This window comes from Pristis pectinata, chromosome 24 (genome assembly GCF_009764475.1).
Source record: "Pristis pectinata isolate sPriPec2 chromosome 24, sPriPec2.1.pri, whole genome shotgun sequence".
Taxonomy (NCBI): domain Eukaryota; kingdom Metazoa; phylum Chordata; class Chondrichthyes; order Rhinopristiformes; family Pristidae; genus Pristis; species Pristis pectinata.
The window spans coordinates 16038529-16065332 of NC_067428.1; the positions used below are offsets into that span (position 1 = coordinate 16038529).

Genomic DNA, 26804 nt, shown 5'->3' on the forward strand with positions numbered 1-26804 from the left:
CTCCATGTTCCCGTCCACCCACGGCCGGCGGGGAATCAATTCCGCTGTCAATAAAGTTTATTGAGATGGACACCATCTTAATGCGGGGCAAAAGACAGACTTGTTAATAAAGTTGATTCATGCAGACGCTCTGTTTATGCCAGTCGCTGTTAATAAAGTTTTTTGTCTTGAATCCGGCGGGGCGGAAGTGAAAGTATCTGAGCAAGTTGAACAAAAACTATATATTTTGGGCAAAGCCAAACTCCAAAGGATGGCGCCAATCTTTCATTAACCTGAAAATATATTTATTTTCATGGGGAAATTACTCGCCTTAAAGATGTGAAACATAAAATAAAACTGCAAATGTCGGAAATCTGAAATAAAAACAAGCAAAAGCGGCTGAAGTACTTCAGCAGGTCCACCGATAGGAGCGAGTAGTTAATGTTTCAGGTCGAAGATCCTTCTTCAGAACCGGGTAAAGAGAGAAGAAAAGCCTTAAGTTGCAGAGTCGGTAAAGGCGAGATGGATGGGTGGATGGCTCAAGTGAAATAACTCCGATAGGGTGAGGCCAGGATTCAGAATCATTATTATTGACTTAAATGACGTCACTTTGTTGTTTTGCGGCAGTAGTACAGTGCAAAGACATAAAATTTACTATAAATGACAAATAAATAGTGGAAAAAGGAAATAACGATGTAGTTATATTGGTTCTTGCATTGATCCAAAGAGGACAATTGTAAGCTTGAGGAAGATCATTTTGTTTGGGTACGTTTCAGCCTTTGGTGCTCAGTATTGAATATTACAATTTCATATAACTCACTTTTATCCTCATTGCGTCAGAACTGGTAGGAGAATTACCCATCTGCAACATTACCTTGGTTTTTCCCTTTTCCACAGACACTGCCTGAGCTGCTGCACGTTACCAGCATTCTCTTATTTCCTTATGCTGTAGAAAGAGGCCATTTGGCCCGTCTATGTTGGTGCCCAGAGCAAAACCATCAACCCCATTTACTCCCCCCGCAACCTCTTCTCTCGCACATGCCTATTAATACCCTCGATTCTTCACCAGGGGGAATTTACAGTAGCCAATTATCCTAACAACCAGTACATCTTTGGGATGTGAGAGGAAACCTACAGGGAGAATTTGCAAATTCCATATAGCACTGAGGTCAGAATCGCTAGAGCTCTTAGACTTCGCAGCAACTGCAACCCCATTGTGCCACACAGCCATTTGCGCTTTACTTTCAGCAACAGCTGTGACCTGCATTTTCCAGCTTTATCATGTATTGTGTTTGTTTTCTCTCCCCCTAGCTAATCTATTAGCCACACAGCTCTGTAAATATAGGGCTCACCTGAGCAACTCTGACCTCACCTGATTTATTTTTATATCAGTATGTGTTATTTAACGTTTGCAATCCTCAGTTCCATCTCAGGGTTTCGGATATTTGATGGCGTTTCACTCAAAAACAATGCACTTTTACAAACCTGAAATAAAAGGCATTTATTCACATTGATGACCGAATATTTGCATGTTGCCCTTCACAAACATAGCCGCCTGACAACAGGCCCCACATAGATATGGCGACCAAGCCCTTCTATTCTATCCATACTCGAGCTGATTCCCATGTGCACAAGTACAGGCACGGGTGTATGAAACACTTGCAGCAGCATCACAGGCACAGGGCATCCAGACACGACATGTGCCTGTGACCCTGGCAGCTGACAGTTTGCCCTTACCAATATGGCGGCCCACTCTGATGCAGGCACTTCCAAACGTTCTCTGCTTCTCTTTCCATGGACGTTACCCAACCAGCTGAGTGGTTTTTCAGCATTTTCTGTTTTTTATTTCATGTTTCCAACAACAGTGGTTCTTTAATTTTCTCTGGCAGCTCTTTCAATCACTTTGCCCCTCATAATTATGGTTATGTTTCCACTCTGCTCTCCTCAACATCGCGCAGCGGCCTCGTCACTCTTCCCCTCACCAACATGGCCGACAACCCGTCTTCCCCTCACCAACATGGCCGACAAGCCGTCTTCCCCTCACCAACATGGCCGACAACCCGTCTTCCCCTCACCAACATGGCCGACAAGCCATCTTCCCCTCAGCAACAATGGCCGACAACCCGTCTTCCCCTCACCAACATGGCCGACAACCCGTCTTCCCCTCACCAACATGGCCGACAACCCGTCTTCCCCTCACCAACATGGCCGACAACCCGTCTTCCCCTCACCAACATGGCCGACAACCCGTCTTCCCCTCACCAACATGGCCGACAACCCGTCTTCCCCTCACCAACATGGCCGACAAGCCAACCAAAGCCTCAACTGGGAGCTGGATTCAGGTTTCCTCAGGACCCCACATTATGATCCGCCTTGTTTCTTCACAAGCATTTGGTAGTTTTCATGGATATAAACAGGATTTTTTAAATGCTGTGGACACGTTTGAAAAAAAACCTGTTTGAATGAGACGTGACTGTTGTGTCCAGGCAGTAGAAGAGACAGGCACCTGTCGTCATCAGGAGGCGTCAGAAAGAGGGGGCAGTTGCTGGGGCTGAATGTTCAGGCGTTTGAGTCGGTGAGTGATTTATTGACGAAGCATCTGAACAGGCAGAAACTAACGTTGAGGTTAATTGTGTTGGGGAATTTTTCCCTTCTCTCGGCAAACTGAGAGCTCGCAGTGTGGGTGGGGGAGAAGGCGGGCTTGTTACTCTGGTTGTGGGGGGAGTGAGTTCGACCCTCGCCTTCTTGGCACCGGTTACCATGGCAATTACGTGGGATCCTCCTCTCCCACCAACTGCTGAGGCACAAGGAGGTAAAGCTGAACCAGCTGGGCAGGGATGGAGAGGAGAACACAACACAACTTCCCCTTCCCTCTGAGCTCCAGTGAGTTCCTCTCTTGGGTGCAAGTCTCTGAGCCAGCCCTGCCCCAGTGCAGTGCAGTCCTTCTGGGTTTATGTGTCAGGGATTCTAGTCCGACTCTGGAGATGTGAATGTAAAATCTCGGCTATGAGCCCAGTGCAGAGCTGAGCGAGGGGGTCAGTGCGAGAGATGGCCGGAGGAAGGATTACAGTGCTGGAGGGGTGGTGTGTTGGATGGATATATAATTGCTGTTTATTCATCGTTACTGGATCTAAATCTTGGATCTCTGCACAACAGCATTGTGGGGGTATCTTCAGGTTATTAGTGTGAACAGTGCCTCTTAATAACATGATCAGTGATGCCTTCTGTCACTTTGATGATTGAAAGTCAACTGATTGGGTAGTAATTAGCTGGATTGGATTTGTCCTGCCTTTAGTGAACCGAACATATCTGGGCAATTTTCAACATTGTCAGGTAGATATTTGTATTATAACTAGTCTTTTGCTTTGTGTCTTTTTTTTCTCCCTTAATTTCTCTACAACTGGAATTCACCCCATTTCTCCTTCATTTGTAACAAATCCAGATGAAGGGTCTCGACCTGAAACGTTGACTGTCCATTCCCTCCATGAATGCTTTCTGATCCACTGAGCATTTTGTTTCTTGTAACTATGCTGGGATAGTTTGGCTCGAAGTGTGGCTAGTTCTGGAGTGTAAGCAACCACTACTACAGCTGGGAGGTTGATTGATCCCATAGCCTTTCTGTATGGAAGCATTTCTTGATGTCATGTGAAATGAATCAAATTGGCTTTTTTTAATTGTTCAGGATCTTAGAAGGAAGCTGAGATGGGTCATCAATGACACTTTTGGCTGAACGTGACTAGGGTGAGAGGGAGCAGCTGAAGAAATTAGATCTATATTTTCTTGGAGTTCAGAAGATCTTATTGAAATATAAAATCCTGAGGGGGCATGGCAGGATAGATGTCAAGATGCTTCACCAGTGAGGGAATCTAGAATGAGGGGACATAGTTACAAAACTGGGGGTGAAGAATGATAATTTAAAACTAAGGATTTTCTTGCAGAGAATGGTGAATCTGGAATTCTCTGCCCTGGAGGGTTGTGGAGGCCAGATCATCGACGGCATTTAAAGAGAAACCAGATAAACTGTTCAAAGTTCAGAGAATTGGGGGCTAAGGGGAACTGGCACGGAAGAAGAGATGAGGCATGGGTCAGATCATTCATGATCATATTGAGAGATGGAGCAAGTGGCCCACTCTACTTTCTAGCATTCTTCTGGCTGCGCATGCTTCAGCCTTGTCTTTAGCAGTGATGTGCTGAGTCCTATCATCACTGAGGGTGGGAATGTTCTTGGAGCCACCTACTCCCATTAACTATTTAATTCTTCACCCGTGACTAGTGTGGCAGGACTGCAGAAATGTGCCAAGGATTATAAGGCTTCTGGGACCTCTGATCAATGGGACCAGCAGCCTATCTCATAACCAATCAAAGTTGGGGATAGAGAAGGAAAGAGTGAATGAAGGGGAAATGGGTGAATTGTTTTGTCACAAAATTAAGGGAGAAAAATAAGAGGCAAGGCAAAAGTTCAAAAACAAAACTTTGAATTGCTCCAGGTTTTATTTACCATTTACAGGAGTGAATGTCCTCATTTTTTCCCTCTTTCTGGGCCCCTGGAGTGCCCAGCCGCAGTTCAGTAAGTCACCTGTAACCAGTAATTTACACGGTGACATAACAATCTGAAACTTTGAGTTTAATTTGTATTTGTCACGAAGTACACAGAAGTTGAGCAGTTGTTTTCGTAATGCTGACAGTGGTGCAGCTCAGATCACCGAGGTAATTCGTGTGATTTGCTGATTTGCATCATTACACTTGTCATTCACTGGCGTTCCCTAACCCAGCAAAAATCTATCCATTTTGGTTTTGAAATTTTGTACTGAACCCCTACTTCAGCAGCCTTCTATAAGGTTTGATATCCCATCCTTTATCCTTCCTGATTAAAACCTGTGAATGGCCTGGCTCCGATCTTAAGATCCTATGATCTTGTTCTGGGCCCTCCTCCCACCAGATAAAATAGTTTCTCTCAATATCTTCAATTAGGTTGCTGCTTACTCTTCCATCCTAAAGGGAATCTAAGCCCAGTCTGTGGAAAATGTCTTTACAGTTTAATCTCTTACTCTCAATGTTATAGAAGTGAACCTGCCCTGGAATTGCTTGAAGCCATTATGACCTAACTCGAGATTCCTGCTTTCTCTCCATATCCCTTTATGTTCTCCAGCTGTCCTGGTGTACTTCCCAGCTGGTGAAGTATTGTTTTTTGGATAAACAAGTTTCTGCTGGTATCATCTGAGGTAATACCAGTAGAACCTTGCTTACAGTGTGAATTCACTCGTATGTATTTTGGTGACACCCATATTTAAAATTATTTTTAACCAGCCTGGAAATTCATGCAATTAACATTATCCTCCCAGTGCTGCTAAACTTTCGAGTTTGGTGGTTGACACTTTCAAAATTGTTATTTGCTAACACTTCATGTAATATCGTGGCTCACTCCTGAGGGTTCAGGTCTGTCACTTCTTAATACTTGAGTGCAGCTCTGTCACTGTATAACACTGGAATACAGGTCTGTGGCTGTATAACATTGGAGTACAGTGGTGGGTACAAGATCTGTCACCATATAACATTGGGGTAAAGTAATGGTGGGTGCAAGTTGTTACTGTTCATCATTGAGGTACAGTTCTGTCACCGTGTGATACTGGGGTACAGTACAGGTGAATACAAGTTTGTCACCGTATAATGTGATTACAGTACTTCCAGCAATCAGTCTGTCACTCATGCTGGTACAATATTAGTGAGAACAGTAAAGTCAATGTACTAGTTGTTTTGGGCCTTTCACAGCAAAATGTTGGGGGTGTGGGCAGATTTCTTGTACTATTATTGTATGTATTGATGACAACATGTCCGTCGCATATGCAATATGTGACGGATGTATACAGTATGGAATACAGTACTGTTTGGTACAGATCTTGCCGTAAAACAGGTGCAGGTTTGTCACCGTAATTTAGGATTACACTATTGATGGATACGGGTCTGTTGCTGTGTTATTATTCAAGTACAGTACTTGCAATCAGTTTTCTGCTCCTAACACAATGTCCAAAACAGCTCTGATCAGTCACTAATAATGTCCCTTTGTGATTGTGACAAAGAAATTGACTGTGCTTGTCCTTTTGACCTGCCTGCAGCCCTTGACAATTGATCACACCATCCCTCTGTGATGCTTCTCCACCAGCATGTGTCTATGTGAGACCACACTCTCCTGGTTCCATTCTTGGGTTTACTGTTATAGGCAGAGAATCACTAGCAATGGCTTCTGTTCTATGTAATATTATCAAAAAACACAATGCCAGTTTCCACATGTACGCTTGCTCACCCAGCTCTTACCCCCACCCCCCCCCCCCCCCCAACCTTTCTTGGCTGTGCTATTGCTAAATTGTAAAAGTCCTTGTCAATAGTAGTGGTTGTGCAGAAATCTCCTTTGTCCAAGTATTAGGCACACTTAAGCCAGGTCTTATTCCTGTCACGTATTTTGTTCCCGAGTTTTAAAACTTAATGAACATACTAACATTATCTATTGCCAATTCTCTAACATTGTCTCAGCCCATCTTCTGTTGAAAGCCTCGCCCATATCTTTGTACACTTGAATATCCAACCCATCCTTTCTAGCCTCGAGTTCTCCACTCATGATCTTGAAGTCATCCAAAGCTCTCTACCCATGTCCTAAATTGCATTGTTCTTTTCGTCATGACTGCTGTGCTTACTGACACACAATGGCTTCTTAAATCTCAATTTTAAACTTTCATCATTTTTAAATCCACTCATAATCTTGCTCTTCCCTTTTTATAGCCGCAAGATCTCGGTGCTCCTCATGATCATCCCTGATTTTTGAATTACTCCACCACTGGTACTATACCTTCAATGTCTGGCTCACAAGTTTGGAATTCCTTTGATAAACCTCTCTGCCTCTCCACCACATCGTCCTTTAGGACATTCTTTAAAACCTACCTGATTGAAAAACATGATGATGCTGGAGGAACTCAGCAGGCCAGGCAGCATCCATGGAGAAAAGCAGGTGGTCAATATTTTGGGTCAGGACACTTCTTCAGGACTGAAGATAGGAAAAGGGGAAGCCCAATATATAGGAGGGAAGAGCAGAGCAGTGATAGGTGGACAAAAGAGGGGAGGTGGGGTGGGCACAGGGTGGGGATAGGTAGGTGCAGGTAAGAGACAGTGATGGGCAGGTGCAGGGAAGGAGGGGAGAGCAGATCCACTGGGGGATGGGTCAAAGGTACGGAGAAAAAAAGGGGGAGGTAGAAAAAAGAGAGAGAGACTAGGAAAGGGAAGAAAAGAAGAGGCATGGAGGGGGTGGGGGTTACTTAAAGTGGGAGAATTCAATGTTCATGCTGTTAGGCTGCAAGGTCCCAAGACGGAAAATGAGGTGCTGTTCCTGCAGTTTGCGCTTGGAATTCTCCTGGCAGTGGAGGAGGCCGAGGACTGACATATCTGTGAGCGACTGGGAGGGGGAGTTGAAATGACTGGCAATGGGGAGATGCTCTAACATCTTCTTGTGCCTCTGCGTCAGTTTTTACATTGATCCAGCTCTTCTGAAACTTTAGCTTTAGTAAAGGTGTGGTAGAAGTGGAAGTTGGCCAATCTAGGCCCGTCCCTGGAGATTTGGTTGTGTCAGTGCCAAGGCTATTTGACTTCAGGTTGATATTGTTTTCCCTACAGAGAACCTGAATCCAGACAGATTGAGGAAGAAGAGAGGTGATGGGCCAAAGGGGAATTTCCTGCACTTTAAATGCCTGCAGTTGTAGGCTTAACATGACAGGGTTGGGACAGAGTGCAAAGTGGCATTTTGTTCCATTGCTAGTGATTTGGATGCTTCATCTCTGTGGAATGTTCCAGCCATTAGCCAGTGGTGGAATCTAACATCCACATTGAAATATTTGTGGATGGAGATAAAACCCATGTTATGTTTAGATGATAAAAGATAAAAATAAGTTTGAACAAACTTTGCTGAGAAAAAATCCAACTTTCAAGGGAATTGGATAAATACCAGAAACAGAAAAGTTGCTGCTCTGAGGAAGGAGCTGGGGATGGGACCAATTGGAGACTGTTTCAAAGAGTAAAGTCATGATGAGGGTTGAGTGGCCTCCTGTGCTGCATCATTCAGTTTCAATTTTTACCATGACTTGCACAATCTGATGTATGTGCTTTGGAGAGCACTGGAGTATGGATTGCCAAATGTTGTGTTTTTGTTCTCTGGGCCCTGCCTTGTTTCACTCCAGGATGTGTCAATAGTACCAGCTCACTCAGCACAGCCTGACCTCAGCCAGATCCTGCTTTAGCTTCCTGAATCATGTCTGCCTTTACACCACATGGTGTTATCTTCACAGCTTCCACCTGTTCCCTTCTGCTTTGATGGAGGGAGCCTGAAGCAGGCTAGTTTCTCACATAGAACACCTACGCTCTGCCCGTAACCGCGACCTCCATCTCCCCGTTGCCAGTCACTTCAATCGCGCCCCCCCAGTCACTGATACGTCAGTCCTCAGCCTCCTCCACTGCCAGGAAAAGTCCAAATGCAAACTGGAGGAACAGCACCTCATTTTCAGTCTTGGGACCTCACAGCCTAACAGCATGATAATTGAATTCTCCCACTTTAAGTAAACCAAACACCACCCCATCACCATGCCTCTTCTCTTCCTCCCTTTCCTAGCCCATCTCTTTTTTTTCCTTGCCTATTTCTTTTTTTTCCTCTCCTCCCCTCCCCCCATGGGGTGCTGCCTCCGTACGTTTGACCCATCCCCTGGTGGATCTGCTCTCCCCTCCTCCCCTGCATCTGCCTATCACTATCTCTTACCTGCATCTACCTATCACCACCCTGTGCCCACCCTGCCTCCCCTCCTTTGTCCACCTATCACTGCTCTGCTTTTCCCTCCTATATATTGGGCTTCCCCTTTTCCTATCTTCAGTCCTGAAGAAGGGTCCTGACCTGAAACGTAGACCATCTACGTGAGTTCCTCCAGCATCTTGTTGTTATTTTCAGCTAGATTCCAGCATCTGCAGTCCTTTGTTTCTCTTGTTTCTTACGTGGTGCTAAGTTTAGAAGAATAAGCGGTGAATTAATTATATTTAAAATGATGACGGGATTCATAAGCACAGTAGGAGGTCTATCACTTCATTGTGTCAGTGCTGACCAATGATGATAAAACATGAGAACTTGGGAAACAGAAGCAGGAATAGGCCTACCTGCTCCTCTACTCCCTCTCAAGCCTGCTCCACCATTCAGTAAGATCATGCTCTCAATATTACTTCTCTCCTATTTCCACCCCCCGCCCCATATCCTTTGATTCCTTTGAAGTTTATGTATCTATTAAACTATGCCGTGAATATACTAAAATGCCTCTCCTTCCACAGCTGTTGGGGTTAGAGAACTCCAAAGATTTATAACTCTCCAAGAGAAGAAATTCCTTCTTTTGAAATAAGCAACATCATTTTCTGAAACTATTCCTCCTAATTCTAGATACATCCAGTAAGGAAACAATGTCAGGCTGTACCTTCAACCTCCCCCAGAATCTTCTGTTTTAACAAGATCATCTTTTATTCTTGCATCCTCCAATGAATACAGGTCCCACTTGATCAGACTTTCTTCATATGTCTGTCCTTTCATCCCAGGAATCAATTTAATGACCTTTCTCTGTGCTGCCTCCAGAACAACAAGTACGTTTTCACCAGGCCCTGTAAGGTTGCCTCAAAACTTGCCTACTTTTATAATCCATACCCCCTTCAATGAATGCCTTAATCTGTTAGTAATTGCTTCAGTAACTGGATGTTAATATTTTGTGTTTCTCGTACTGGGAGCCCCAGATTCCACTGTACTGATCCCTTTTGTAGTCTCAGTCTGTTTAAATAATAATTTGTTTCTTCATTCAAAGTCAAAAGTCGAGTTTATTCTCATCTGCACAAGTACATGTATGTACAGATGCAATGAAAAACTTACTTGCAGCAGCATCACAGGCACATAGCATCATATAAGTGGCATTCACAAGAAAAACATAAATTAAACATAAATTATACACAAATTTTACAAGGAACACAATTAGAACAAAAAGAACCAAATGGTTGAAGGGAAGTAGCTGTTCTTGAGCCTGGTGGTGTGGGACTTCAGGCTTCTGTACCTCCTGCCCAATGGTACCTGCGAGAAGATGGCATGGCCCAGATGGTGGGGATCTTTGAATGTTGCCTTCTTGAGGCAGCGCCTCCTGTAGATAACACCAGTGGTGGAGAGGGATATGCCCGTGATGTACTGGGCAGAGTCCACTACCCTCTTCCTTTGAAAGTGGATAACCTAATTTTCCCACATTTATATTCTGACTGACAATTTATTGCTCATTCACTTAACCCATCTAAATACCTTTCAAGGCACCTTGTGTCCTTGCTATAATTTTCTAACTCATCTATCATTGTAAAGTCAGCAAATTTGGCCACAATAGACTCAGTCCTTTCATCAAAGTTGTTAATATAGAATATAAATAGTTGCTGCCCCAGCACTGATCCCTGTAGCACTCCACTACTTACTGATTGCGAATCTGAAAATGACCCATTTATCCCTATTGTTTTCTGCTAATTAACTCCTCTCCTATCCATGCCAATCTGTTACCTCCAACACCTTGTACTATAATCTCATGTGGTAACCTTTCAAATGTGGCACTTTATTGAATACCTTCTGGAAATCCAAATATCTTACATTTATTGGTTCACCTTTATCCACCCTATTTGGTACATCCTCAAAGAACTCTAGCAAATTTGTCTAACAAGGTTTCCCTTTCATAAAACCATGTTGACTCTGTTTGATTATCTTGTGATTTTCCAAATGTACTACCAGTACCATCTCCTGAAGGGATCCTTGGGTTTTCCCCAATGACAAACATTAGAGGATCATGTCTATAGTCTCTTGAATGTCTTGTCTCCTTCCTTTATTTTGAATAGAGGTGTTAGATTTTCAGTTTTCCCATTCTCTGGGGCCTCTCCAGAAACCGAGGAATTTTGGCAGATTAGAACCAATGAACCCTCTATCTCTGTAGCCACTTCCTTAAAGATCCTAGGATACAGATCATTAGGTCCCAGGGGACTTGTTGACCTTAGTTTGCCAAGTAATTTTTTTTCTATTGATAGAGTTTATTTTAAGTTTCTCCCTCCCTTTATTATCTGTTATTATTGGGATACCCAAAAGAATTATCTAGAATGTCTGCTGTTTCTGTATTTCCTGTTATTAAGTTCCCAGTAAGGGACAAATGTTTAATTTAGCCATTCTCTTTCTTTATATCCCTGTAAAAGCTCTTGCTTTGTTTTGTGTTACTTTCTACTTGCTTTCCATACCCTGACTTCTTTTTAATTCTTTTTTTGGTCATCTTTTTAATGTCTAAAAATTTCCCTTTCCTTTCACCCGGCACTAACATTCACAACATTGTATGCCTTTTCTTTCAATTTGATGTAATCTTCAACTCGGTTAGCCACATTTTCTTCCTCAGCGGAATATACCTTTGACTTACGAAATATTTCCTTTAATGTTTGTCACTGCTGGTCTATCATTTTAACCTTTTAAACTATTTTCCTATACCCTCACATCATTAGATGGAGATAGGAAATGAAGCTTAAAAGGATAGTCGGTCCTTGGTGGAGTGCAATTAAGACTCATGAACAGACCTCTTAGACACTAAAGATGAGCTCTTGATCTTTCAATCTACCTTGTCATGGCTTTTGCACTTTATTTGTCTACCTGCACTACACTTTCTATGTCACTGTAACCCTATATTATGATTTCTGTTTTTTCCTTTTGTGCTACCTTGATGTACTTGCATATGGAATGATCTGTTTGGATGGCATGCAGACAAAAGCTTTTCATTGTATCTTGGTACATGTGACAATAATAAACCAATTAGGAAGCACATTTTCCACATGTGCAAGTTAGGTATGTAAGTCAAGGGATGTGGAGTTAAGAGCGGGTAAGATGGAATTGTGTTTGGATCAGTCACAATCAGGTCTGAGGACTGAATGACTTCCCCAGCCCCTAGGTTTCTCTGTAACATCTCCAAAAACGTGGAAAGGTAAATGTCAGTTGTACGGTCTTTGTGACGTTGGTTTAGAGTGAGGGATGAGCGTTGGATTTTTCAGTTCAGTGCTGTGTTTTCCTCCTTTGAAGTGCTTGCCTGAATCCTTTCATAAATACTAATTCACGTGCTGTAGGCATTGCTAGCAAGGCTGCCAGAGATGGTGGGTTTAGAAGGTGTTGTAGCCTAGATGAGTAACTGCAGTGCCTTTTATAGATGGGCAATATTCCAGCCTTAGTGAGTAAGTTGTTGGGGAGAGTGATTGTTTGGGGTGGTGAATAGATTCCAATCAAATAGGATGCTCTATCCTGGATCATTTTGAGGATCTCGAGCATTAGAGCTGCACTCATCCAGTCAAGTGGAATTTATTCCATCACAGTACTGGACTTGTGCCTTGTAGATGTTGGAAAGATCATGTGGATCAGTGGACCTTATTACAAAATGGAGAGTTCAATTTATTATAACTCCATGTTCTAATGTAGGATAAATGTCATCCAAGACACTTCAACATCTTCCTTCTACCATGGGCACTTTTATTTTGAGAGGACTGATGGGTCTTGGTTAAATGTTTCATCCAAAATATGGTGCATTCAGGAATTCGGTACTCTCTCTGCACTCTATTATACTGTTAGACTGGGTTTTGTGCTCAAATTCCTGGAAGCCACGATCTCCTGACTCAGAAGAAATGCCAGCCTGGTAACTGCAGTCAGGAGCATGATCTGTTGTTATTACCCTCATGACACATCTGTTATGTACCAGATATCTGGGGTAGCACAGTGGTGTAGTTAGTAGAACCACTGCTTCACTGTGCCAGGGACCCAGGTTCAGTCCTGACCTAGGGTGCTGGCTGTTTTGGAGTCTCCCTGTGACCATGTGGATCTCCTCCGGGTACTCCTGTTTCCTCCCACATCCCAAAGATGTGAGGATTGATGGGTTAATTGTTTACTATATATTGCTCCTTGTGTTTGAGTGGAATCATGAGAGTGTGGGGAGAATGAAATGGGCAGCGGTAAGATTAGCAGAAGAAGTTGGCTTGATGGATAGTGTGGGCTGAAGGACTGGTTTCCATGCTGTATCTCTCTGTGACTCTATGACTCTGATCCTTTCATCTAATGATTTAATATTATCTTGAGGTCAATTTGTATTTCTGATCACTTCACACAACCAACGCCACTCATTCCTGCTTACATCCTGTCAGATCTCTTCTGCGCTCTCTCCAAGGCCTTGACATCTTTCCTGAAATGCATTGCCCAGGACTGATTGCAACACTCCAGCTGGGGCCTCATAGCAGTTTGGCATCGCTTCCTTTTTTTAAGTTCAAGAACTGACATTTCATGAAACCATCATAGGGATTACCACAGGAGTTTCAGATTCTGGACGTCATTGCATCCTGTGGTGTATCCCAATCTGTTCTATAAACTACTTTCTGTCCTTCAGTGTCCAAATGCTGCTGATTCAGTCTGACTGCATTTGTTAACTGCATCACATGTTTATGCATCTTTGTTTTAAAATCTGGGTGTGTGCCTGTACTTCTGTGTGTGTGTGTATCTCTGGTGTGTGCCTGTACTTCTGTATGTGTCTCTGCCTTATTAAATGGCAGAGGAGTATAAAGGGACAGAATGTGCCTGCACCTGTATACCCCTGGGGTTTCTGTTCTGACTCCTGTGCCCTGTCTTTCAGCTGGTGGTCACAGAAGGGATGCCCAAGAAGTTCCAGGGAGAAAACAGCAAGTCAGCAGCTGCCAGGGCACGGAAAGCGGAGCTGAAGGCAGCAGCAGATGCAAAACTGCAGCGGGAGCTCGAAGACGCCTACTGGAAAGATGATGACAAGCATGTCGTGAGGAAGGAGCAGCGAAAGGTGTGTCATTCAGCCTTGCCAGACTCGCTCTGGCTTTATTTGTCTTTTATTCCAGACTGTGTGTTTGATTGGCACTGAGTACCGTGTTGGACAGGGTGATCCCAGCTTCTGAACTCTGGTCTGTGCTCAATTAGCTGTCCTCTCCCAGTATGGCACAGTGCCGGCAGGGTTAGATACAGGATAAAGCCCCCTCTACAGTAGCCTATCAAGCATTCTCAGGATGAGGACAGCATAATTAAATAAAGACTGAAACTCCCTCTGCACTGTCCTGTCAAACCCTCCAGAGTATGAACAGCCTGAGTTGGATACAGAGTGAATGCTACGCTTTCAAGGGTGCAGCCTTTCTGATGAAATGCTAAATCACCTGCCTTCTTGTTTAGAGATCAGTTTTGAACAAGAGCAGGAACGTTCTTCCGTGTCCTGGCTGATGTCTATCCTTCCATCACCATCAGCAAAATATTAATCTATTTTCTTTTTGATCTTGAGAATAGAAATTGGTTACAATGTTTGCATTGCAGAATAATGTCTGCACTTGAAAGCAATTCGTTGGTCACACTATGCTCTGGGACATCTACGGGTTGTGAAAGCAAGCTTGTTCTTGTAGCCAGGATGTATTTTTAGCTCAGGTTCTCAATGATACACAAACATTCGAGAGGCACCTCCTCCTGAGTACTGGTAAGCAGATGGCAGTTCAGAAAACCCACTGGTGCAACTCCCAGCTCCACAGTATTATTACTGCAGGTCAGTTTTTAACACTTGCAGGTGTAGTTCACTGCCACCAGGTGGCAGAGCTGCTGTGTAATTGGGTGTTGACATGGAACGTTAATAAGAACGTGAAAAATAGGAGCAGGTATATGCCATTCGGCCCCTTGATACTCCTGTGCCATTTAATAAGGTCATGGCTGATCCAATCCTGTCCACTTTCTTGCCTGGTCTCTATAACCATTGATTTCCTCATTTATCTATATGAATTTCCCTTGTACTTAATGACTCAGCATTCATAGCTCTCTAGGGTAGTGAATTCCAAAGATGCACAACCTGCTCAAAGGAAGTTTCTTTGTTTTAAATAGGTGATCCTAATCCTGAGACTATGCCTTTTCATTTCAGATGCCCCACTAGAAGAAACATCCTCAACATTTACCCCCCCCCACATCAAGCCCCCTCCAAATCCTGTATTTTAACATAAAATTATCATAAATTCTTCTAGACTCCAGAGAGCTATGCCTAATCTGCTCAATCTTTTCTATTCAGTTACCATTTGTACCTGAAATCAATCTAATTAACCAAATACATCTTGGATAAGGAGATCAAAAGTGTACATAGTACTCCAGGTGTGGTCTTGCTTGTAAAATTGTAGTGGTATGTCCCTATTTTTGTGCTCTGTCCCTCTTGTAGTTAAGGCTAATTTCCGCTTGCATTCCTAATTGCTTACCTGCGGGATACCTTGTGGATCTTGTATGAGAATGCGCAGATCTCACAGTATGCCGACATTCTAAAGGTTGTCGGCCTGAAGTGTTAACTCTGTTCCTCTCTCCGCAGCTGCTCTCTGACCCACTGAGTATTTCCAGGATTTTTTGTTTTATTTTTTAGATTTCCAATATTTCTGATTTTTTTTTGCTATTTGATTACTTCACCTATCTTTGTATCCTAACAAGCTTTGATACAATACACTTAGTTTCACACCCTTCCCCCATTTTAAAATGTAATACAAATTTTCAAATAGCTGAAGCCACAGCACTGATTCCTGTGGTAGCTCATTAGTTTCAGCCTGCCTGAAAGTAACCCATTTATCCCGATTGTTTTCTGTCTGTTAACTGATCCTCTATATGGGTTATTATGTTACCATTAATGCTTGGAACTTTTATCATGGTTAGTAAACTTCTATGTGGTACCTTATCAATTGTCTTTTGGGACTCTGAATACACTGTGTCCATTGTTTCTATCATCCAGCCTGCTCAAATATTTAAATAAGTTGTCAGACGCTTTTCATTCATAAAACCACATTGACTTTGATTATAACTTTCTGAGTAACCTGTTACCATTTCTTAGTAATGCACTCTTGTTTTTTTTCCATGACAACATAAGTTAGACTAACTAGCAAATGGTTCCTAGTGGTCTCCCTTGCTCCTTTTATTGATTACTGGTATTATGTTTACAGTTTTCTAATGTGTTGGGACTAATCTGGGGAAATTGCAGAAATCATAGTCAATCAATCCACTACTTTTGCAGCCATTTCTTTTAGAAACTTTAATACAAGTCTTCAGCTCCTGAGGACTTGCCAGCTTTTAACCCTGATTCTGATCTTGATTAATAACAAGGAGGAGGATATTCAGAGATATAAATGCTATCCTGTAAATTTTATGGTGGAGTTTCTTAATACAGAGCTTGCATCCATGTGGGGAATTCAGCTGTTGTGTAATCTTGCCTTTTGGCATCTTTGTAGGGCCTTTCTCTGTGCAAATCAGCTGTTATATTTTCTGCACTACAATAATGACTGTCACTGAACATCAAAGATGTTTTAATGGTAAACTTTGGGACATTCTGATATTGTGCAAGGCATCATAGAAAAGCAAGTGTTTTACACTCCAGCTGTTCCCTGTGCAGTTACAACAGCAAGGGGATTCCAAAGACAAAAGTCACAGCCATGAGTTGACTTTGGCAAGTTGAAGATGATCAATAGCACTGAGTGTAGAGATCGGGAGAAGAGCACGGGGAGGAAGGAAGGGGGTTGGGTCATGGGGAGATTTGAAAGCAAGGATATTTTAAAGTTGATGTGTTGGTTAACTGCCTGTCAGCATGTGTCAGAGCATGGGTGATGGCTGAATGGGACTTGGTGTAGTAGGACAAGAGCTTTGAATGAACTTGGATTTGCAGAGTGCACAAGATGAGCAGGCATCTGGGAATGGTTGAGAACTGGCTGAGGATTCCAGTATCTGCTGACTTGAGACAGGATCAAAATCAAGCAATTGTTTCCAAGGTGGAAAAGGGCATGTATTGCATGATGTCTGGTCAGTATAGTCAACTGTGACACTTGGGTTGTGAATGATCTGGTTCAGCCTTGGACTGTCACCACAGAACTAAAGGGAGTTGATGGCAGCCCCTCCTCTCCTGAACCTCGCTTGGAGCTTGCTCCACTGCATCCTTCTTTTGTTAAGCTTAGTGGAACTAGAAAAAATCGTACTGAATGGAAGAGCAGTCTCAAAGATCCAAGTGGCCTTCTGCTTGTAATTTAAACATTTGGATGTATATAGCTCAAATAGGAAGAATATCAGTGTCCTGTTCTCCATTAACTACTAATAGACGAGCACTTTCCAGAAAGCAAAGGAGCCCTCACTGATTTCACCTTTCTGTCTAACACTGGAGTCAGTGACCATGAGTTACAGGAACCTTGGCTCATTTTTCTTGTGTCTCTAACTCAGGGATCACAGGACAATGATGAGTTTGAAGAACCCCAGCTGATTTCTCCCTGTCACACCTATTAGTTAAAGTCTGTGTTGAATTCTGTTATTACCTCTTGCCCTCTGCTGCTGTTGGAGCATGGAATATTTTGCTTTGGACTCAGAAAATGATATCAAATGATATAAAAATGCCTCCTGCCACTCCCACCCCCACTCCATGCCAATGATTTTGCTCTGCACCAGCCACCTCCATCTCCTCTTCATCTCCCTTTATCAGCATCCATTTCTCTCTCCCTTGTGTGTTTGTCCAGCTTCCTTTTAACCCCTCCCTGTGGGAGTGAGTTCCACATTCTTGCAGGTGTCTAGGGAAAGAGTGTCTCCTGAATTCCCCTTTGAATTTATTACTGTCTTGCATCGATGGCGGCTTGTTTTGGTCTTTGCTGTAATCAACTGTGAGATACTCGCTTTCTGTCCTATCAAAATAATTTAAAAGACCTCTGGCAATCATCATTAGACCTTTTCAGAGTAAAGTTCATCGCTTTGACCCCATCTCATTCTCCCACACTAGTTTAACTTTTGCATATTCTTTTGGAAGAAATCAAAAAACCGTACAGTGGGCAACAATGAGTTGCAGGAACGCTGGCTAATTTCTCTCGGTCACATGAGTTGGAGTCTGTGCTGAATTCTATTGCCTCTTGCCCTACTGCTATTTTCACAGCTCCAGCGACCTGTTTGATAATGACCTTTGGTGCTGTCTGTGTGGCGTTCGCATATTCTCCCTGTGACTGTGTGGGTTTCCCCTGAGCTCCTCCTACATCCCAAAGATGTGCTAGTTGGTAGGTTAATTTGCCATTGTAAGTTAGCCCTGGTGTAGGTAGGTGGTAGAAGAATCAGGATGGAGTTGATGGGCATGTGAGAGAGAATAAGTTACAGGGATATAAAGTAAGGAAATGGGATAGATGGGATTGTTCTGAGAGCTGGCATTGACTCGATGGTCCGAATAGCCACCTCCTATAAAATAATAAATTGATGAGCTTTATCTCAAGGTGGGCTGAAAATGAAAGGGAAGGCAGTTCTTATCTGTAATTATTCAGAACCACCTGCAGTAATTGTATTGGTTCTGGGTGTAGCACCCTGGGAAGGAGAATTTAGTCTTGGCAAGGCACAGTTTCACCAGAACTATTGCTTTAATTGACAACAGATAGAGAAAGAGTCTTTCTCTAAATCAACAAGGTAAAAGCTCATGGATAATGACAGGGTAGCATTATGGTGGATTAAGAAACCAGTATTGATCTTCTGGAATGCAGATGCCTCCTGACCTTTTCAGAAGGCTGCCTTTCCCTCCCCCACACCTGCATTTGCTCCTTGTTACACTAATGGACTTTGCCAGCGCATTTCCTTAATCGTTCTGGAACCTGGGTCTTTAAGAAGCAGTGAATCCAAGAGATGAGTCTCATGTTACGTCCAGCCTTTTGTGCAACTGAATCCTTCGCTTCATGAATATACAATGCATTCTCCAACGTGCCCTCTCCATGTTCCCTCTTCACCAAATTAAAAAGCTGCAATCCAACCCAGACTGGGCATCCTGCCCTTCCCGAGTCATCCTTGGGCACCACTTCCTTGCTGGCTGCTTGCTTCCTTGCTTCCTCTCTCTCCTCGATCCCCACTATCCCCACCCAACAGTTTAAAATACACTTTGGAAATGTCCAGCCCTTTTTTTGCTGTTTAAATGTGAAATTGCATTTTTAGTAGGTCTTTCTAATCCCCAGAGATGCCAATGAAGTATTTAGAAGTGCAGTCATCAATGTAATGTCAGAAACCTGATATTCCACAATCAGTAATATGACATAAACTGCTAATCTGGTTTTTGATGACAATGGTTGAAAAGTAAATATTAGCCAAGGCAGTGGGGAGAATGATTTTGCAGAAGAATCATTAGCATGTACTACATTAAAAGAATGTCCTTGGTTTAATGTCTCATTCAAGAAATTGCCCCTCCAACTGGCTCCAATTGGGCATGTTAGTCTAGATTATATCTTCCTCCTCTGGATGAGAATTTGAACACGTTGAGGCAAGAATGTTACCCACTGAGCCAAGGTGACACTTAGATTAGTGTGGGATGTAAATTGTGGGGGGGAGAGGGGGTGCAGCATAGAAACGGGTCCTTTGGGGGAATTTGTAGGGAACCAACTTGGTTACAGGGAAAATGTGCAAATTCCACACAAGGTCAATATTGCTGGAGTTATGAGACAGAAATTCTAGCTGACGCACTATGCAACCCTTAAGGTAGAAAATGTGTCATCGTTAATTGGCTGCTCTTTTCAGACTGACGTTAAGGCACATGTAACAGAGTACAGCACAGGAACTGGCCCTTCGGCCCACCATGTCTGCACCAACCATGATACCAATCTCCCTAATCCCATCTGCCTGCACATGGTCTGTATCCCTCTATTGCCTATCTGTTCATGTGTCTGTTGGGATAGTTTAGTGGACCCTATACCATAGATGTTCAGGTGTGTTTGGAGATGCACTCTGTCTAACCTGTGCTGTCCCTATCCTGATGGAGATCAATACTGACTGGGAGCTGGAATGTGAAGTATTCCATTCCATATCCAGGGATCTCTCAATTAATTAAGTATGGCAAATCTGGATTGCCTAGCAGTGCTTTTGTGTTGGAGGAGCCTTTGCGTACTTTTTAACTTTGGTTCTTTTGAGTTTCCAATGGATTTATTAGCCACTGTCTAATATTAACAGTGCCTAATTTTAGTTTCCACCATCAGTCTCTTCAGATCTGATTTACTTTGATGTTTCTTTTTCTCCTGACTTTTTCACTCAGTGCTTGGAGTTTAAACTCCAGGTCACATGCTTTCTTTGATCCCCTTTTGTCTGTTGCAGTGCATCCTTTGTTGCCCAATTGGAGTTTTGACCTTTCCCCTTTTGGCCTTCAGGTTGAGAAAGAGAGGAAACGTGTGGAACTTCTGGAGCGGAAGAAAGAAATCCAGCGGCTCCTGGACGAGGAGGGGAACAGTATGAAACCGAAAGCCAGCAAGTCAGCAACACCAGCCAAGATAACTCGAGCTCAGATTGAGGCGACAGTTAAAAAGGAGAATGTTGGGCAAGCTGCAGAGGAAGGCAAAGGTACCTTGCTGCTTTCTGAACGATGGGTCCATCAGCTTCCATAGCAGTTCCGTTACAATATTGAGCTTGCTCCCATCGCCTGAAAGTCTCACTTTGTAAATTTTTCACTTGCAAGGTCAATACAATGCATTAATTCCCATATCTCCAGAACTACGACAAGAAAATAGTCCCTGGGTTACTTGGCAGAGTTTTCAGCACTTTGCCTTAGCACAAAAGAGGGTAGAGGGCCCAATTTGAGGAGAATAGTGCAAGGGGGAGCTTTACTCTGTAAACAGTTTATCCTGTGACGTTCTGGGACTGTTGACGGGACAAGTATTTTTCAGAACAGACATTGTTCACCTTCTGCAACTAATTTAACACGTCCAAGCAAGGAAAACTAGGATTTTTGGCTCTCTTTTTGAAAGGAGCAGTTTGGCCATGGGCTCCCGTTGTTGAACTGTTGTGATTGTGAATTGCAGAGAAGCAGATGAGCCACCTGGAGGTACCATTAGAGGAAAACGTTAACCGCATTATGCCCAATGAGGGTGATGTTGATGCCAGGACCATTGAGGATGCCATTGCTGCCCTGAGGTGAGGTACCCTGCTTGCCAATGTGCAATTATGTTACCTCAGTGTTCTCTAGATGCAGAGTAAGTAAAGAAATGTATTCAGCCAGCAGCAAATCAGTTGCAGCCCTTTAATGTGGTGAAGCTCGCATGTATTGGAATGGGACAAAGCCATTGTCCCATTTCCAATCCAACCAGCCTGATCCTGACTCTCGGTTTAACATCAAATTCCTTAAGTGGCTCAGAAGTAAGAGATAAGCTGTGATTTTATTGAATGCTTGGAGCAGGCACCTGAAGCTGAATGGCCTCCGACTGTTTCTACTTCTTGGGTTCTTGTGTTCTCATCTCACCTTAACTCCAGTCTCCACTCTCCAGTTATTTTACACAGCTCCATCTCCAGGAACTGAAAGATTTTGTGCCTCTTCCCTTCACACCTCAGCCACTGAATGTCGAACCAGTGATATTACTAAACTCAGCAGTTTGCAAAGGTGTGAGTGTTCTCACTCTCTGACCTCCTCTGGTAGTATCCCTGTCCCAAGCTCCCCTTCAAATGGGTACTGCTTCTGAGAGTGTCCTGTGTACTAAATCCCTTGCAGCCTTGCACGCATCAGAGGTTTAAATATTCACTACCCACTGACTTGTGGCAATCCCAGTATTGAGAGGGTGGGGTGTGGATGGGGTAAGAAATTTGCACTCCACTGCATTATATACCCAGGCAAGTCGTGACTGATCCAGCAGTGAGACTCCTGCTGCATTAAATTGACTGGAGTTTCAGGTGACTGAGAACTAATCTCGCATTTCTCATTGAATCATTAGATACACTGTTATACCCATCAGCTGAATTAGTGAGGCTGATTTGACTGTTCTGCAGTGTCTCTTTGTTTATCTGTAATATTTAACTCTCAACATACAAAAGCCCTAGTGTTGTCTGCAATTCCCCAGTGCAGTTTTCAATTTCTGTGTAGGATCTGTTGCTTTAGTACATGGAATGTTGAAAATTGATTAGAAGGTGATTGAACTTGAGCCAGCATATCTGGATTAGTGCTCTGAACTAATCCAATTTTTATCACTGCCAGTGACAGATCCAAACCTACCTGTACCACACCCCAGTGATGCCAATGACAGACCTGTCCCCACCATCACTCTTTCCAGGGTCTTGTGGGCTGCTCCCATTTTTTTTGAAGCACAAAAGCCCATGGCTACGCCAGCTCTGTGAGATGATTTTTTTGTTAGCCCCACTCTCACACTGTAGCACTCAGCATTTCTAGTTTATAAATAATACCCAGATCCTTTTTGAAGTTTCCTTTGAATTTGCTTTCACCTCTGTTTTGGCCAGCTGATTCAGATTGTAAAAGCTTGCCGTGTAAAAATAATTTCTCCTGGTTTCCCTTTTTTGCCTATTCAATCTGTGTCCTCTGGTTAGCAGCTCTCTTGCCTTTGATAGAGTGAATAAGGCAAAATTGCTTACAAAATTCCTCTTGATTTTGAATAATAAAGGTGTGTTATTATTTGAGCAGAAAATGTTAGGGCATTTTCTGAAAAAACAATGCCTACATTCATATCTCCATTTAATTGAAGCTCCCCATCCATGGGATCATTCTGGTGAATCTTGTCTGCATTGTATCCAAGGCATGGGCATCCTTCCACTGGTGTATTTTCCTGTCTGTGTGCTCAGTATTCTGTGTGTCTTTATTTTGTTTCTCTCTGGTGTTCTGAAATAACTGCAGGCAAAACCAGAGACTAGCAAGCCCTGAACAGGAACAGCAGCAGCACAGTGTTGGCTGATTAATGAGAGAAACCGCATGCAGACATTCGCATACATCTACACGTAACTAACTCACTTGCCAACCGTCTCTCGCACACATCTGCACAATCTCTGTTGTGTTGTTGCGTAACTGCTGTCTTCCACACTTGCAGAAACATGCTCACATACGCTTCACAGTTCATCATTTCTTCTTTGTTCACACACTGACACTCTCACACGACCCATACACATTTGTGTGATTGCAGCCATTCTCGCAATTGCTTCACTCAGCCCCCTCTCACGCTCTATCACACGTCCCCATACACACTCGCACCTGTGCACATGCTTGGAGAAAAGTGCACAGTATTTACTGTTCGTGCTCTGCTTTCAGCACTAACGAGAGTGTGGACCATCACCCTGAGCGACGTTTGCGAGCTGCCTACGCTGCCTTTGAGGACGCCAATATGCCACGGTTGAAGAAGGAGAATCCCAACATGCGCTTGTCTCAGCTCAAGCAGATGCTGAAGAAAGAGTGGATGAAATCGCCTGACAATCCCCTGAACCAGCTCCACGGGGCCTACAACACCAAGAGCGAGCGAGCAGCTCCAAGAGGAAACCGCCTTGCCTGAACTTCAAATTCAGTGTGAACTTTGACCCAGTAGTGTGAATGTGATATCAATTTGGCATTCTCATTTAATAACACAAGCAGCATAAAATAAAGCTTATCCCGCCCCAGGAAATGTGGAGTGTTGCACAGTGGACAACTTATCCCTTGTCCATCAATTTGCAGCCCAGGCATCCACTGCTGTGCAGTGTTGAACAGTGTTTGCAGCAGCTGTACCTCTCAACCCTCCTGTAAAACCCCCATCCCACTCCCATCATTGTCAGCCCCTGCACTGCAAGCAGTGACTACGGCAGGACTTTCCTTGGCAAAGTGTGTGTTAAATTACCGAACCCATCATTGAAGCCCTGAGAGTTTGGATGAGGGGGTAAGGGAGGGTGATTTTGACCCTGCATTATGACTGATATGTAAGTAAGAAGGTTAAGGGATCTAATCTGTGTCAGGGTTTCCATGATCAGGAATGTTTCTCTGTTTATTTCCCTGTTTAAAGATAAACTGGGGAAAATTCTGAAGAGGGGCATGGAATGTTGGGGTGTAGGAGGAGGGGAAATCTTGGTCACTGAATGGGGAGGGTTATTCTGGCATCAGCAGCTCGTTGGGTTGGGACTTGCAGGAATCAGTGCAGTCTGGAGCTGTTGGGGTTGCTTTGTGTGAGAAGTTTATGGAACCGAGTTTTGGCTTGCAACAGTATATTGATGAAGGTTCAGGTGTCAGCGGTATGATAGGGAGAGATCAGGGATGAGAAGGGAAGGAAGTGATTACTGATGGCAGGCCTAAACTCTTTGATTTCTGATATTTGGTTTTATTTGAAGTGTTTGGTCAAGTCTGCCATCATTTTCTGAGCTTTGGATGAGAAAGAAACAATGAAATCTCCTGCTGAAGCTTGTATGAGCTCTTTGAATGAAGCTTCAGCAACTCTTTCATAGGTATTGAGGCTCTAATCACTTTCTTGCTCAGTAGGAGAAGGGAAGGCAATGGGTGTGTTCAGTGGGATTTGAAGTCTTCCATTGTAGGTTGTGTTTGAAGTAATAGTTAATAATGTGAGTGAGCATTTTGACATCTGATTGATATTTTCCTGTTGCTAAGAACAGTAGCAACCCACAACACTCTGTCATCAAGAGGGAGGCAGTGAATGGCCTCTTACTGTTCACCTTGATTCCACACTATCCCAATCCAACCTATGTCTGACAGTGCAAATGGCCAAACCCCTTCAGGCTGTTGTCCATTGTTCCTCATTTCACTGCTGCTTGTGGACCATTCCTGCCACTCTGATTTCCAAAACTACACAGTAAAACAGAGATTTTACTCAGCAACCATGCACCGACCAGTTGAATCTTCCCTATTTTAGTCCCCAAAGATGCCAGAACTTGTGATGCTGAATTTAAACTTTCGTTTCTAAAAAAAAGGTGATTGAGTAGTAGGCATCATGAAACCATGCTACGTCCTGCAGCTGTTGGTGAGTGACCAGCTCACAACTTCATCGATTTGCCAAAATCTGAAATGGAGCCTGTATGGCAAGAATGTGGTAAATAAATCTTCCCAAAGCATGAAGCATCTCTGAACCTTGCAGGAGGAGTGATGTTACAGAGCTTGGAGATAGTTTAATATGAATGGGTTCCTCTGTTAGATTAAATACTAAATTGAACCATTTGACCTTTGTGTGTGATTGGGCTATGTTGCAAGATCTCAAATAAAGAAGCACTTAAAATCAAACCCAAACAAAACTTGAGTCACAATCTTCAGTCTGAATTTGAAGTCTCTGTGGTAATTTTGTGTGTTTGAAGGGAGGGGTACAATGTCACAGCACAGAGCTCCCTTCTAATTTCTCGTGCCCAGTATCCCACAAGACACTCTCACTCTCAATCACAAGTTAGATACAGAGTAAAACTCCCTCAATACTGCCCCCTCAAACATTCCAGAGCTTGGACAGCATGGGTTAGATATAAATGTTCTTCTAGTCTTTCAGGCAGGGTCATGATTAGGTGAGAATATTTTTAAAAAGGTGTTAGATACAGAGTTAAACTCCCTTCTCACTACCCTGGGAGTATTTGACAGGACAGTCACGTAATTGTTGTATACAGTAAAGCTCCCTCTACACTGTCCTGTCACAGACTCCTAATTCTGGGACAAAACAAATTGATAAAGAGCAAAATACTGTCCTTTTAACATTAATGGGGCAGGTGTGTTAGATGCAGAGAAGTTTTCTTTCTGGAGAGGAAATATCTGGGACTGAATGTCTTTGAACTAATTTGAAACATTCTGCTGAACGATCAGTGAATCAACAAATGAATGCAGGAAAGCAGCTTTTGCATTCAAGTGTGAACCCTTTTGCCCGCGTTGCACTCTCGTATTTCAGAGCCTTGCAATTGGATGGCTGTGAATGAGACAAGGAGCAAGAATGAGGCCAGAAGTACTCTCCATTCAGTGAATGTATGTCAGAGCATTGCCTGGGGTGTTGGATATATATACCAGCACGCTCTCTGAATTAAGAGTACACCATTGAGCAGAATGAGAAGTGACATCCCTGCTGTGAGTTGCTCCTTTCCACTACAAGCTTCATTCACCATTGCAAAGGTGGTGCTACTTGTGGCTTTAGCTGTGTTGTCAATCCACTCTTAAATTCCTCCTCCTCCAATTTTTTTTCTCCCTCATTCTGTCTCCTCTATTTGGGGGAAAGAGGAAGGAATTTTAGTTGAGATGTACATACTTTGGGGAATTTATTCTCAGGATCTGGTTTCACTAGCAGGCCTGGTATTTATTGCCCATCTTAAGGTTCCCTTGGTGCTGATGGTAAACTACCTTCCTCAACCATTTTGAAGCTGGTTTCAATGCAACTGAATGGCCGCTTTGGAGGTAGGTTGAACATTAATCATGCCAGTGTGGCACTGGGGTCATTGAAGGGTAATTGTTCTCCTGAAAGAGGTTGAAGTTTTGACTGTCTTTCAAATTCAAGATCTCAATGATGAGATTTAAATATAAATTCTGTGTTTATCATAGTAGTCATTTTACCACTTCTTGGGAGTGGAGGGGCAGAGATCCATCAATACCTGGTGGTGGGGTCTGTGGGCACTTCCTGGGGGACTGCAGGTGGGAGCAGGGAGGAAGTTGATGTGTGAAACCTGTGTGTGGTGTGCTGTGTTTTATTGCCTACAATAATGATGCCTTCCATTGATTTGGGGCTTTTAACAAAGCAATGTACCCCTTTGGTGAATGGGCCCTGGAAGGAGGTATTAGTGCAAATGATAGAAGGCTTGGTCATTGATGCAGCTGAAAATGCCTTGAAATCAAGGGTGAACATCTTAAAATCAAAGTGTTAGTTAGATAGAATATAAAGTAGGTTGACAAGCATGGATGATGTGGAAATAGGACTTGGTGCAATTTGGGACACGAGCAATACACTTTTAGATGACCTTAGTTTTATGGAGAGTCAGATGAGGCAGAACAGACAGGAGTGTGTTGGAATAGTCAAGTCTAAAGGTA

At 43.3% G+C, this 26804-nt stretch overlaps 1 protein-coding gene across 2 annotated transcripts; it reads left to right on the forward strand.

The window, feature by feature from the left end:
- The first annotated feature begins 426 nt into the window (after positions 1-426).
- On the forward strand, positions 427-25048 carry ccdc124 (coiled-coil domain containing 124). Of its 2 annotated transcripts, none has more exons than XM_052038092.1 (5): positions 427-541; positions 13701-13877; positions 20224-20413; positions 20872-20983; positions 23094-25048. In XM_052038092.1, the coding sequence occupies exons 2-5, from the start codon at positions 13719-13721 to the stop codon at positions 23329-23331; spliced, it is 699 nt and encodes a 232-aa protein (XP_051894052.1). In that variant the 5' UTR covers positions 427-541; positions 13701-13718; the 3' UTR covers positions 23332-25048. The 2 variants fall into 2 exon arrangements, with proteins under 2 accessions (XP_051894052.1, XP_051894053.1); XM_052038093.1 differs by lacking the exon at positions 427-541 and adding an exon at positions 2343-2554.
- The last annotated feature ends 1756 nt before the right edge of the window (positions 25049-26804 follow it).

Coding starts and splice junctions, on each gene's coding strand:
- ccdc124 (XM_052038092.1), top strand. CDS start 13,719: ATGCCCAAGAAGTTCCAGGGAGAAAACAGCAAGTCAGCAGCTGCCAGG. Junction 13,878..20,223: donor TGAGGAAGGAGCAGCGAAAG/GTGTGTCATTCA, acceptor TTTGGCCTTCAG/GTTGAGAAAGAGAGGAAACG. Junction 20,984..23,093: donor GATGCCATTGCTGCCCTGAG/GTGAGGTACCCT, acceptor CTCTGCTTTCAG/CACTAACGAGAGTGTGGACC.